We start from the raw sequence: 12,803 nt of genomic DNA on the forward strand, positions 1-12,803 counted from the left end.
TTCCCCCGCCCTTTACATCCCTCCTCCCCTCCACATCCCTCCTTCACGTCCGGCCCTCCTCCCCCTCCTAACCCTCCCATCCTCCCCCCGCCCCATCCTCCTCCTCCTCCTCCTCCAACCCTTTTGATTAAAGGAGTTGATTAACAGTCACTATGCACTCCCATTGTGCGCAGCATGCAACTATCGATGATTTGTTGTTTGTCGTTTACATTTTTGAATGCGCGCCACCGTACACACGAAACCACTGAGGCCGTGTTAAATCGCCGACGCTGTGTGTGTGTGGTTGGTTTAGCACGCCCCAGGGTCGCTCAGCCATTGCTGACCGCCCATTTTGTTTCTCTTATTTGTTTCTTCGGTGTGTGTGACATCCGTTCCCTCCTTCCGTCTGCCCACAGCCGGCTCCAAGTCGCAGGAGAAGAGCGCCAAGCCGATGCAGGGGACGGCCAGCCCCAAGATAAATGGTGAGCCAGCCCCCGTGTCCGCCGGAGACCGCCTCCTCCTCCGCTGTCATCGCTCTGCCAATTTATGCTACCTGTCAAATTGTGCTACCTAGATAGATAGAGAGATGGGTAAGAACTTTATTAATCCCTCGGGAAGGTTCCCTCAGGAAATTGCACCTCCAGCAATAGCAAACACTGCAAATATAACAGTGAAGAACAACAAATATAAATGTTCAAAAGTACAACCTGCTGAATACTAAATGCAATATGCCAAAAATATAAAAAATATATGTGCAGGGAACAACATAACTCATGATTCTGCGCATGCGCGAGACGACAGTATTGACCTGTGGTGTACTAGTGGTGTAAAATACACATACTGTACCCCTGGAACCTCCAATTAAGACATTATAATACAGTTAGTCAAAATATGCTCCCTATATACTTAACAGTGTACATGGAGTGAGTAGTAGTGTTAAATAGCGTGATTCTGTAGTAGGATGGAGCATCGTTTGATAGAGGCAATGGGTCTGCAGATTCAATACGCTACCAAACACATAAGGGAGCATTTTATAGTTGCATACATTGTTCTGCTAATCTATGCTACCCCGGTCAGAGTCTATCGTATCATGCTACCCTATCAAACAGTGCTACCTTATGTGTTTGGTTGCGTACTCGATCTGGAGACCGATTGCCTCGTATCAAATGATGCTCCCACTAAAGCAGGGGTTCTCAAAGTTTTGACAACTGAGGGCCAATTTAGGAACCCAAAATTTGACTGAGGGCCGCCAAAGGAAAAAAAAATTTGGCGGGAAACGCCGTCAGCATCCCAGTGGTGAAAAAAAACATTGCACCCGCACCGTGGACCTCTGGGAGTGAGGTCAAGTGAGGTCTAAATCATGAAACTGAGGTTCACCCTTTCAAAGTAATGTACAGCCGGATTAAAACTAAAAAATGTAAAAGGATTTAATTGAAAGCTAGAGAGAGTCGAATTTTCTCTTTATATTTATTTATATTTGTTTAAATTAATATTGATAAAAAAAAAAAAAAAAAAAAAAGGTTTTATTTTTATTTTTATTTTTTTATAACTTACATAATTATGTATGTCATTGCGGGCCGCCAGGAATGATTCCGCGGGCCGCCATTGGCCCGCGGGCCGCACTTTGAGAACCAATGCACTAAAGAATCTTATGACATGGATAATACAGTACAGAACACGGTCACTCGCCCCCACGCGCACTTCACCGGCCATAAAGGGACCGGGCACGAGGGGGGGGGGGGGGGGGTCCGCGGGGGTCTGCGTCCTGTTATGGCCCCTTCCAACGATATAATGAGCGGGTATTCCGCGCCCCGCTCCAGTTGTCTCTCGGCGTGAGTTGGAACATTCCGTTCCCCCTGAGTGTGTCACCGGGGCAGACTGTAAGCACAGACTGAACACCGGAGTCACGCCGTTGCAGGGCTTGTAATCAACAGTACACTGTACGACCCGAGTGGCCCCCGTTTGAAGACCCTTATAGCCTCGGGGAGGACTTTGAACAAATTGGCCCCTACTGTCACAGGAAGTGTCTCGCTGTTCGCTTCAAGGCGGCCTCTTCGCTTCTTCTTCTTGGAGTTAATCAGATACAGAGCACTAACGCTGTGAGTTAACTCTGCGGGGGGTAAATCATGGACGCCCCGAGGAAGGTTTGCGCGTTGCTAAATACAAACGTAATGGCGGCAGCAGTTTCTGCTTATTTTGGACACGTTTGTGGAAGAGGAGAAACAAACTCACGTTAGCTGATTTAATCTTTAAGATTGCCTGGACCATTCCGAGAATTGCTTTATTCAGAGATAAATGTAATGGAATCGACCACATTGTTAAATATTAAATTATATGTTAAAAAATCTGGGAAAACGTTAAGAATAATAATTGAATTCCCATTACCGATGAGGGCCGCCATGGTCTGTGTTGATGATGACATCAGGCCGCAGCTCAGAAATTATGACTAATTTCAGAGCTGATATTCTAAGTTTGTAACAAGTTGTAACAAGTTTTTACAAATTTTGAGTTGTTTTACACGCGGAACAAACAAACCATTCAGTTCAATGTCTCTACTGTTGATGGGGCTCCCGGTCAAAATAGACATTTTCAGTTGTGATTATAATCACAATGAGACAATATCCGAACATCCTAAGCCCATGCAGAGATAATTAAAAGATGCTTATCGACAGATTGGATTTCAGAAATAAATAAGGTACTTACCAAGCATTGCGTGGGTGCAAAGTGCAAACTAAAGAAAATGATGTATGATAATTTCAAAGGTATAGATTATGGATATGAGTTTGATATACCTATCTATGTGACAGATCCGTAATAATCAGTCAATGAAAAAAAAAGTTAGAACCTTAAGCTTAACTTGACGAAAAAATTTAGGAAAATTTTTTTGTCCAACCCTAAACATGGAAAAGTACGATTATTCGATGTAAACCAAAATCCAAGAAAAGTCCTCAGTATAAAGTAATTATATTTGTGTTGCTCCTTGAGTAGCTTAACTTGTTTACCAGTGAGTGAACTCAACATGTCTAGGTGTGTATTGCGTCGTTCCGGCGCTCCGACCCAAACGGTAACCGGTAGTGATTATTCCTCCCATGTTTGATTCCGCCTTCCCCAGTCCCGGACGACGTGTTCGCGCCTCACTTCCTGTGGAAAGGCTCGTACGACTACAAGGGGCAGAAGCAGCCAATGAGCCTGACAGTCACCAGCTTCAACGCCTCCTCGGGCAAAGTCAACGCGACCCTCACTGACAGCAACATGGAGTTCCTTCTTTCCGGTAAGTTAAAAATCAAAGTTTACAAAATCATTCACTCCCTTACCTTCTTCATCCTCCTCTTCTTTCTCCTCTTCATCCTCCTCTTCATTCTCCTCTTCTTCATGCTCATCCTCTTCTTTCTCCTCCTCCTATCCATCCTCCTCCTCTTCCTCCTCCTCTCCTCTCGCTGTCTTCTCGCTGTCGGCCACTTTCATTTATTTTGTGCCGGACCTCCTGTCAATCAATCAATCTGCGAGCCGTCTCATGCATGAGAGGGCGAATTAACTATTGGCTCCGAAGACGGATGCATCAAGTCTCGGGTCGACCTAAAAAGTCTGGCTACTTCTCCATCCCCTCTTCCTCCCATTCCTCCTCCTCCTCCTCCTCACTCTGACTTCTCATCTATCCACCTTATTGCTTCTACCCTGCCCCTCCACTCACTCAATCTTCCCTCGCTACCTTCCCTTCTTCTTCTCCTCCTCTCCTTCACTTTCCTTTTCTCATTCAATCCCTGCCAACCTTCCCTCACCCCTCTCCCCCTCAGCCTCACCCACTCTCCCCCTCTCCCCCTCTCCGGTTACCATTTCTCATTTATTCTCTTCGATTCCACTTTCACTGTGCCCCTGTGTTTTCGTTGTTTGTCTGTGTGTGTGTGTCTGTATGTTTGTTGTGTGCGTGTGTGTGTGTGTGTGTGTCTTCGTGTGTGTGTGTGTGTTTGACGTTGTGACTGTGTGTGTGTGTGTGTTTGACGTTGTGACTGTGTGTCTGTGTGTAGGAGTGTACAAGAGCCAGGAGGCGCGGCTGACGCTGCTGCTCAGACAGGCCCGGGCCCTGGCCCACGGCTCCCCCTTCAGCAGGATCACACACGACTCCTGGGCCATGGACGGATTCGTGAGTACACACAATGAATTATGGAGTGGGTTCCCCCCTCGCACGCACACGCAAACACGCACAGGTGCACATGCGCATGCACACATGCTCGCGAACAGGCACATGCACAGGTGCACATAAACAAACAGACGCGCAGGCATGCGCGCCCACACACACACACGCACATAGATGCGCAAACAGAAAGACACACACACACAAACACACAAGAACACAGCCACAAGCACACACACACAAACACCAAAATAGTTCTTTTTAGTAAGGGAGACCTGATTGAAAAGTAGATTACTCTGGGAGAAAGTGAAACTGCAGTTGAATTCAGTTGTGGAGCCACAATGTGTACAAGCGACAGATCAACTTCTTCCTCTCACGGTCCTTTTTTCTTGTGTTTACATCATTTACAAATTAACCGTGAAGACGATAGTTTCTCTTTGACTCTTTATTATTTTGTCAGACGATGTGTGTATACATGCACTTGAAACGTGAAGAGGACACGGGGGCGGAAGAATGAGAAGAGGCCGTTTCCACGGACCCCCTCGAATCATCAGGATAATTGCATTATGCAGACGTATCGTACGGGATTACAACAAGGGCCCAGATGCGTTTCATCCGGAGATGTTCATGGTCATTGATTGAACTGAATTAAGAAGCTGTGCTTGGGATTTCATCTTCCTTTAATAAACGTTGCGGCGCGACTGAGTTGTTCACGAGGGGCCTTTTCATCCTTCTGGGAACGATAATGATCACATAGTGTGCTGTGTCGTGTCTCCTCCTTGTGTGAATACACACATACATACACACACACAGACGCCAAACACACATACACACACACACACAGCCACAGAAGAGCTTGTTGGGTACTTACTCGCAAGCCTTCCTTTTGATTTGTATGCGTTGCCGGTTGTGTTGTGCGTTTCCAAAAGGTTTGTGTGTGCGCATGTATGTAACGCTGTGTGTCCTATAGGTTTCCGCGGAGCCAGATGGCGGCAGCTACGTGCTGCAGGGCTCCATCCAGGGTAAAGACTACGGGCAGTTTGGACTGCAGAGACTGGGTACGTCACGTCCACTTCCTCCAACTCCAAAAAACCAACTTTGAGAAAGTGAGCAGACTGCTTGAAAAGACACGGAAGCAGCTTCTTTGACCTCTCCATCGGGTCAGAGATGAATAACTTTATTCCGCTACCGGTTTTTGGGGCAGTAGAAATCTAATAGATGGAAATTTGTTCGAAGAATACTCAGTATTGTGGAAGCGAGCTAAACCTCTGGCCGGTAGCTGAATCGGCAGCCTTAAGTGGCTTGTCAATCATTCAACACAGACACTTTTTGGGAAGCCTTATCAATGAAACAAAATGTTTCAAGGTTAATGTTTTCACTGTTTGCATTTTGGGAAGGGAGGCTTCCACAAAGAGTACTGACCTGATGGAAATGTATTGACGTGGGGGCTGGAGATGGGGTTAAAGGTCCCATGACATGAAAATCTCAATTTATGAGGTTTTCTAACATAAAAATGAGTTCCCCTAGCCTGCCTATGGTCCCCCAGTGGCTAAAACTTGCGTTTGGTGTAAAACGAGCACTAGCTGTTCTGCTCGCCTTTGAAAAAACGGAGGCTCAAGCGCGCTGATTTGGAAATCTGTGCTCATGACGTCATGAGGAATCTCAGCTCCTCCCCTTACTCTGCCTGGCCCGCCCAGAGACGTTGGCCCGCCAATGAGACTCGACCGTGCGAGCGCCACATGTGTGTGTGTGTGTGAATACACACACTGTAACGCAAGTGTTTCTTGTCGGTTCTTTGACGTGTCTTGTATTTCCACAACGAGACTGTCGTGGGGGTTATCTAAGCCATGGTTGAGAAGGAATTGGGGGAAAGGAACTTTGGTTTGACTCGCTGAAGTACATGAACTGCGACATGCCGCCGGTTGCCGCGAGGCACCATCGCCCGGCAGCGGGCAGCCGGCCGCAGGCAGCGCGCGGTTCAGTCGACTTCAGGTTGATGTGGAAGAACCAGAGACGTCGCAGAACCCGACAAAGTCGTTTGTGATTCATAATATCGTCTGGAGGCGCACACAATATGTTATATGATATAGATATCTATGTATTATATGATATTATTTAGATATAGAGCTCCAGGACTGTAACGCAAGTGTTGTACACTTCCTTGTTATTTGGATAACCGTTCTGCTGTTGGTGTGATGGCGCATAACACGTCTGGTATTTCTACAACGAGACTCGTATTGGGGGTTATCTCAGCCAAGCTTGAGAATGAATTGGGGGGAAGGAACTTTGGCTTTGACTCCCTCAAGAACATGAACCACGACATGGAGGAGAAAGGGATTGTTGGCGGCGAATGTCTCCCGCTTGAGCCCCGCTGAGGGACCACCGCCGGAGGCGGAGGTGCATAAGCGCTGCCCGGCAAAGATCCCTTTCTCCTCCTTGTCGTGGTTCATGTTCTTGAGGGAGTCAAAGCCAAAGTTCCTTCCCCCAATTCATTCTCAACCTTGGCTGAGATAACCCCCAATACGAGTCTCGTTGTAGAAATACCAGATACGAGAGTCCGACGTCACACCAACAGCAGAACGGTTATCCAAATAACAAGGAAGTGTACAACACTTGCGTTACAGTCCTGGAGCTCTATATCTAAATAATATCATATACATAGATATCTATATCATATAACATATTGTGTGCGCCTCCAGACGATATTATGAATCACAAACGACTTTGTCGGGTTCTGCGACGTCTCTGGTTCTTCCACTTTCACATCAACCTGAAGTCGACTGAACTGCGCGCTGCCTGCTGCCGGGCGATGGTGCCTCGCGGCAACCGGCGGCATGTCGCAGTTCATGTACTTCAGCGAGTCAAATCAAAGTTCCTTTCCCCCAATTCCTTCTCAACCATGGCTCAGATAACCCCCACGACAGTCTCGTTGTGGAAATACAAGACACGTCAAAGAACCGACAAGAAACACTTGCGTTACAGTGTGTGTATTCACATTGATGTGGACGTTGAAGAACCAGGAACGTCGGAGAACCCAACGCGGTCGTTTGAGATTCATAATATCGGCTCACACAGCTTTTGGCCGTGATAATATATATTATATGATATAGATATCTGTGTAGGCTATATGATAATATTTAGATATAGAGCTCCAGGACTCCCGTGTGTTCTAGAATATTTACAGAACACGGCTAAAGGCTGTGTGCGGCTCGCCATTGCGATACATCCACTGTAAACAGAGCGCATGGTGGCTGCAAGCTGCTCAGGGCCACACCCCCACCCTCCTCCTTGACACGCCCACCGAAACAGCGCATTTGGGGGAAGCTCAATGTGCGACTGGCTCGGAGTGGCTGTAACTCTGCACCACGGCTGAATTTAGGGAACGTCTTTGAATACTGTGTTAGTTGCCCACTAATACCTACATTAAAGAATACATAAAATAGCATGTCATGGGACCTTTAAGGTTGGAGAAAGTTGGCTCCCACTCATGCGGGTGTTGTTTCTATAATGGTATCTAGCTTCATACTGGAGGAACATCTCTGGGCACTCGCATCACTGCATCGGCTCTAAGGACAACCCAACCGTAAAACAACTTATTTGAGAAAAAAAGTAGTAAAGGGTCGACACGAAGTTTGTGCGGAGGTGTTTGAGAAAAGTTTGATAGTGGGTGGCGACTAGTTCCACACGATGTTTGGCTTTGCTTAAAACATCAGACCGTGAAGGCTAGTCTGTGTGCGTCACAATCATCCAATCCCAATGGGGTTTCCACAATATTCCTTCTATATATTTTATACGAGTGGATTTGCCCATGAAATAGACAGCTTTTCCAACCCTAAAATGCAAACACCCCCCCCCCCCCAGGGATAAACTTCCACTTTATTTGCTCTTGGACAGGAGATATCTCAACGCAAAGGGTTAAATGTCACATATTGTGGCAGGATGATATATTCAAGAATTATATCACCGTCCATGAAACCATCCCAGGGAACAGCCATAGCGCTTCACTCATGCCCTGAGTCATCTCTCAGGACCGCATATTAATACACTAATCATACAAATTAGTGGGTGAAATGACAAACCGAATAAATTGCAGATAAAGAAAATCAAAAAGCCTAGATCCTATAAAAGGTGACAGTTTGTTGGAATCATTATCCCAAAACACTGATCTCATTCCATCTCGTCATGTCTTTCTGTTTACTTTTGTGTGAGTTATCCATTCATCCATTCACGTGTCCTTAAGAAGTCAGAGCCAACTTTGTCAGAACCGCAGTCTCTGATGAAAATGCCAACGCTCCTCGAGTTGGAAAACCAATCAAAGTTCCAAAAGGGACGGCAGATGTGCTCCATATTAGCGGATAATAGATCAGCAGATGCTCATTAGATACAGACGCTGATCGCACCGCTGCCTCCCCCCCCCCCCCCCCCTCCCGCCCATCCCTCGCCACGCCGCCACCGCCGTCAATGCTGATGTCCTCTAACGCCATATTGCCGCTCCTATCCTTCCAAGATCACGCATCCTTAAAGCGGGCACTCCCCGTCCCTTTCAACCTAGCAGGCATCATCATCATCATCATCATCATCATCATCATCATCATCATCATGATCATGATCGTCGTCATCATCATCATCATCATGATCGTGATCGTCGTCGTCATCATCATCATCATCTTCATCATCTCAGTCCTCATCCTAATTCAGAGTTTCTGTCCATCCAAGGTCAGCCTTCCTTAAAGTGGACCAATCCCTCCACCCTCCCAGGTATCATCATCATCATCATCGACATCATCGTCATCTTCATTCAGAGTGTCCCTCCATCCAAGGCGCCTACGTTCCCTCCAAGACATCCACAGCGTCATCTTCATCACCTTCGCCATCGTCATCGTCATTATCATCGTCATCCTGCTCATCGTTCCCATCCGAACGGGCTTCCCGTTTCCAGAGCCTGTTCCACTGGGCGCCGGTCGTCGTTGGTCTGGCCTTGTGGTCCTAACCCTGGTTGTGTGTGTTGGGGACCCCCCCCTGCAGGCATGAGCGTGCGGGAGAACGTCACGGCGGTGGAGCCCGAGTCCAGCGGCGCCACCAACAGCAGCTCCGTGGCCGTGGCCATCCTGGTGCCTTTCTTCGCCCTCATATTCGCGGGGCTCGGCTTCTATCTCTTCAAGCAAAGGTAATGCCCTCTGGGCTTGAGGCCCAATTGTTCTCAAATTGCGGTTCTCGCACCCATATGGGTACTTTAGGGGACAGTAGGGAAGAAGTAGAGGAATTGAAATAAGAATATTGGTTGTTAACAATTGTAATATAAATCCACAGCTAATACAGTGAATTCAATCCGAATGCCTCCTCAATAAAAAAAGATTAAGTGGCACATAGGAATTCTAACCTACAAGTTCGGTAACCCGCGTTTAATATTCATGTGCACTCCAAATAACATGCAAGTAGAGGAAGTAAAATAAGAATATTGGTTATTAATAATTGTAATAGAATTCCACACGTAACACAGTGAATCCAATCCGAGAACCTCCTCAATAAAAAAAAATGAAGTGGTACATCGCAATTCTAAAGTTTGGTAATATGCATTTAATATTCTTGTGCACACCAAATAACATGCGCATGCATTCATGATTTATATTCATGATTTAAATCTACTCCGCAATAAGGTTGGTCCTGTTGAAAGGGGGTACTTGGCTGTGGGGCTACATTAGTGTTAGTGTTTGACAGCCCCCCGCTTTAGGCTTTGGTTGGCACCACTGCCTCTCTGCTCTGTAAGGGGGAGTTAGGCAGAGTCGCGTTGTGACGTACCTGTCTCCACATGTGTATTTACTAGACTATATAAAGACACAAAATAGCACGCTTTCTGCGGCGCCTCTCTCTGAACTCTCTGCCCCGCAGAAATGCACAGTGACGTTTTTAATGTGGCGGCTGTGGGCTAATGCCCAGAGTTATGTGTGATGTGCCTTGTAAACACAGGATGGTATACAGTGTGTGCACAGTCCAGATATCAGTGGAATGAGTTTGACAGTTCCCTTGCAACCGAATGAATCACTGTAGGGATGTAATCGCTTGTGTGGGCTAGCACTCACTGCAAGCCTGCGTGCATGTACGTATTTGGACAAATCTCAAATTTTGTTATCACACACACATGTCTACTGATAGATGCATTCCGGGCTCTGGAGATTCAAAGAACATCGCCTTTGTCACGTTCATTACCCAGCGAAGCCGTCTGCTGGGCTCTGCCTGCGAATAAGTGGTCCCACCGTTTAGTAGCGCATGTACCTCGGCTTGCACCACCTCATGCCAAGATAAGGGCGGAGTAATTGGTGTTGGAGCTAGCTAATTCGCTTGTTTTTATTGTGTGTCTGTGTGTGTGTGTGTGCCTCTGTGAGTGCCTGTCTGCCTGTCTGCCTGTCTGTGCCTATCTGTGTCTGTCCGTCTGTCTGTGTCTGCGTGCATGTCTATCTCTGTGTGCGTGCGCGCGTGTGTGTGATTGTTCCCTTGGTCGTCGGCGCTGCAATAGGAAAACGGACAAGGCGCAGTACACAGGCTGCGCGGTGCACGAGAACAACAACGGCCAGGCCACCTTCGAGAACCCCATGTACAGCAGCAGCAGCACCGCCAAGGCGGCCGAGGGCAAGGTGGTGCGCTTCGACCCCACCCTCAACACCGTCTGCACCATGGTCTGAGGGCTGCCTAGTGGGGCGGAAGGAAACACAGTCAGCACATATTCACGCGCGCATACGTACGCGCACGGAGGGAACGCACGCATATGCTTTATGCTGCACACGCGCGCACACACACACACGCACACACATTAAAGAAAAGAGAGAAACAAACACAGGGCATGCATATATTTCCTGTTTCCGCACACACACACACACACACACACACACACACACACACACACACACACACACACACACACACACACAAGCTAGGTCTAGGCAACACAAAGCACACTTTGAGCAACAGATATGACGGTTCAATCATTTGCTGAGTAAGTGAGGTAATGGAGGGCTTTAGGTCGGCCCCCCCTCCTCCTCCTCCTCCTCCTCCGTTGGGTGAAGAGATAGGTTTATTTATTTCTTTACACTCCGTGAGTGTCAGCTTTATTAAGAAAAGGACATAAATACTAATAAAAATATCAAAGCTGCCCCTCCTCCCTCCGAGAGTATTTTATATTCCTGGGGTGCGGGGGTGGGGGGGGGGGGGGGGGGGAGGCTGAGTCGAAGATGCCAAACTACATGTTGAGTCCCGGACGGCGTCGTTGTTGTGTAGCGGCCATTTCCCCGGCGGCAGTCTGGGGGTGCGGGGGGTCTAGGTACTAGAGAAGAGACTGATGTGGGCACTGTTCCCCCTTCAAGGTTCATTTCCCCCCCCCCCCAATTACCTCTGCATCGATGTTTACCCCCTCCACACTTAAAAAGAGAACGTTTAAATTTCCAGATTCTTTGGGGTGTTTGGAGTTTTATTTATATCCGTACGGTGTGTGTACGGTTTCCAGTGTCATGGTGTCCCTCTATGGATCTCTCCACAGTGCTGAATCCAACTGTGAAAAAGTATGTTTTTCTACGGTAGTTTTATTGAAAAAAAGAACACTTTTAAGTATGTCGTACATGTACCGGGTCGCCAACTCTTATAAAACTGGCGTTCTGTTGCTGATTTAAGCACATCAGTCTTAGAATAGTCTCGACTTTTCGGTTATTTTTGATTTCAACAAGATTCTCTCGCTCTCTCCATCTTTCTCTCTCTCTGCTCTCTGTGCTATATCTCTCGCTCTCGCTCTTGCTCTCGCTCTCTCTCTCTCTCTCTCTCTCTCTCTCTCTCTCTCTCTCTCTCTCTCTCTCTCTCTCTCTCGCTCTCTGCCTGTCTTGCTCTCTGCCTCTCTTTACTCTCTGCTCTGAAGTTGTAATTAAAACCTTTATAATTAAAGCTTTTCTAAATGGAACAGATTAAACGGTACATTACGAGAGTCCTCTGGAGTTTTTTTCCCGGAGTCCAAACTACCTTGAATCTGTCGCTCGGAATGACACGGTCCGACGTCGACCGGCAGTTAAGAGGCTACGACGCTCCGAGCGGAACGTTTTATTTGGGGAGGACTTCAAAGGGCATCGCATCCGTCCTCCAGTATACGTGTCACTCATTATTTTAGTACGTTCACCAAGAAGGACCCGTGGTTTACCCCCCCCCCACCCCCCCCCCCCCTGCGCGAATCACAAAGTGTATTTCATCTCCTCACCAACACCGTATGTACAGGACACACATATGGGATTTGCACACAACGCACCACCACCACCACCACCACCATCTCCCATTTCAACCACTCCTCATGGAAACGAGTAATAAACCCACCGCTCACATCCCATCTGAGTCATTGCAGTGCCTTGAGAAAAACACACACACAGAAAAAAAAAAAAAAAACCGGCTACTATAGGGGCCCGGGGTATACAAATTTGAAAGGAAAAACATATTTATTTTGATAATGAAGCGATGTCGTCGGCGTCACCAGACAGGACCCATGCGAAGGAGAAGGGCGGTTTGCAGTTTGTGTTCGGGTTGTTTTTGGTTTGTGTTTGCTCATTCTCGTGCATGTCGGCCATATGTGAACCAGTGAAGCGACTGCTGCTAGCGCACTTTGTGTCTATTCCCCATCACTGCTGTTGCATTTTGTACATTTATACAGTTTTGATACACGGTA

The 12,803-nt window shown here is 47.4% G+C and overlaps 1 protein-coding gene across 1 annotated transcript in view; it reads left to right on the plus strand.

Moving 5' to 3' along the window:
• LOC132459082 (CUB and sushi domain-containing protein 3-like) overlaps positions 1–12,542 on the plus strand; it is a 255,684-nt gene extending 243,142 nt beyond the window's left edge. The window contains exons 58-63 of the mRNA XM_060053457.1: positions 396–461; positions 3,092–3,250; positions 4,005–4,120; positions 5,082–5,169; positions 9,137–9,278; positions 10,626–12,542. Of these exons, the coding sequence (XP_059909440.1) occupies positions 396–461; positions 3,092–3,250; positions 4,005–4,120; positions 5,082–5,169; positions 9,137–9,278; positions 10,626–10,791 (737 nt within the window). The 3' untranslated portion in view covers positions 10,792–12,542. The remainder of the gene's footprint in view (positions 1–395; positions 462–3,091; positions 3,251–4,004; positions 4,121–5,081; positions 5,170–9,136; positions 9,279–10,625) is intronic.
• The last annotated feature ends 261 nt before the right edge of the window (positions 12,543–12,803 follow it).

The sequence above is a fragment of the Gadus macrocephalus genome, chromosome 6, assembly GCF_031168955.1.
Source record: "Gadus macrocephalus chromosome 6, ASM3116895v1".
Classification (NCBI taxonomy): Eukaryota; Metazoa; Chordata; class Actinopteri; order Gadiformes; family Gadidae; genus Gadus; species Gadus macrocephalus.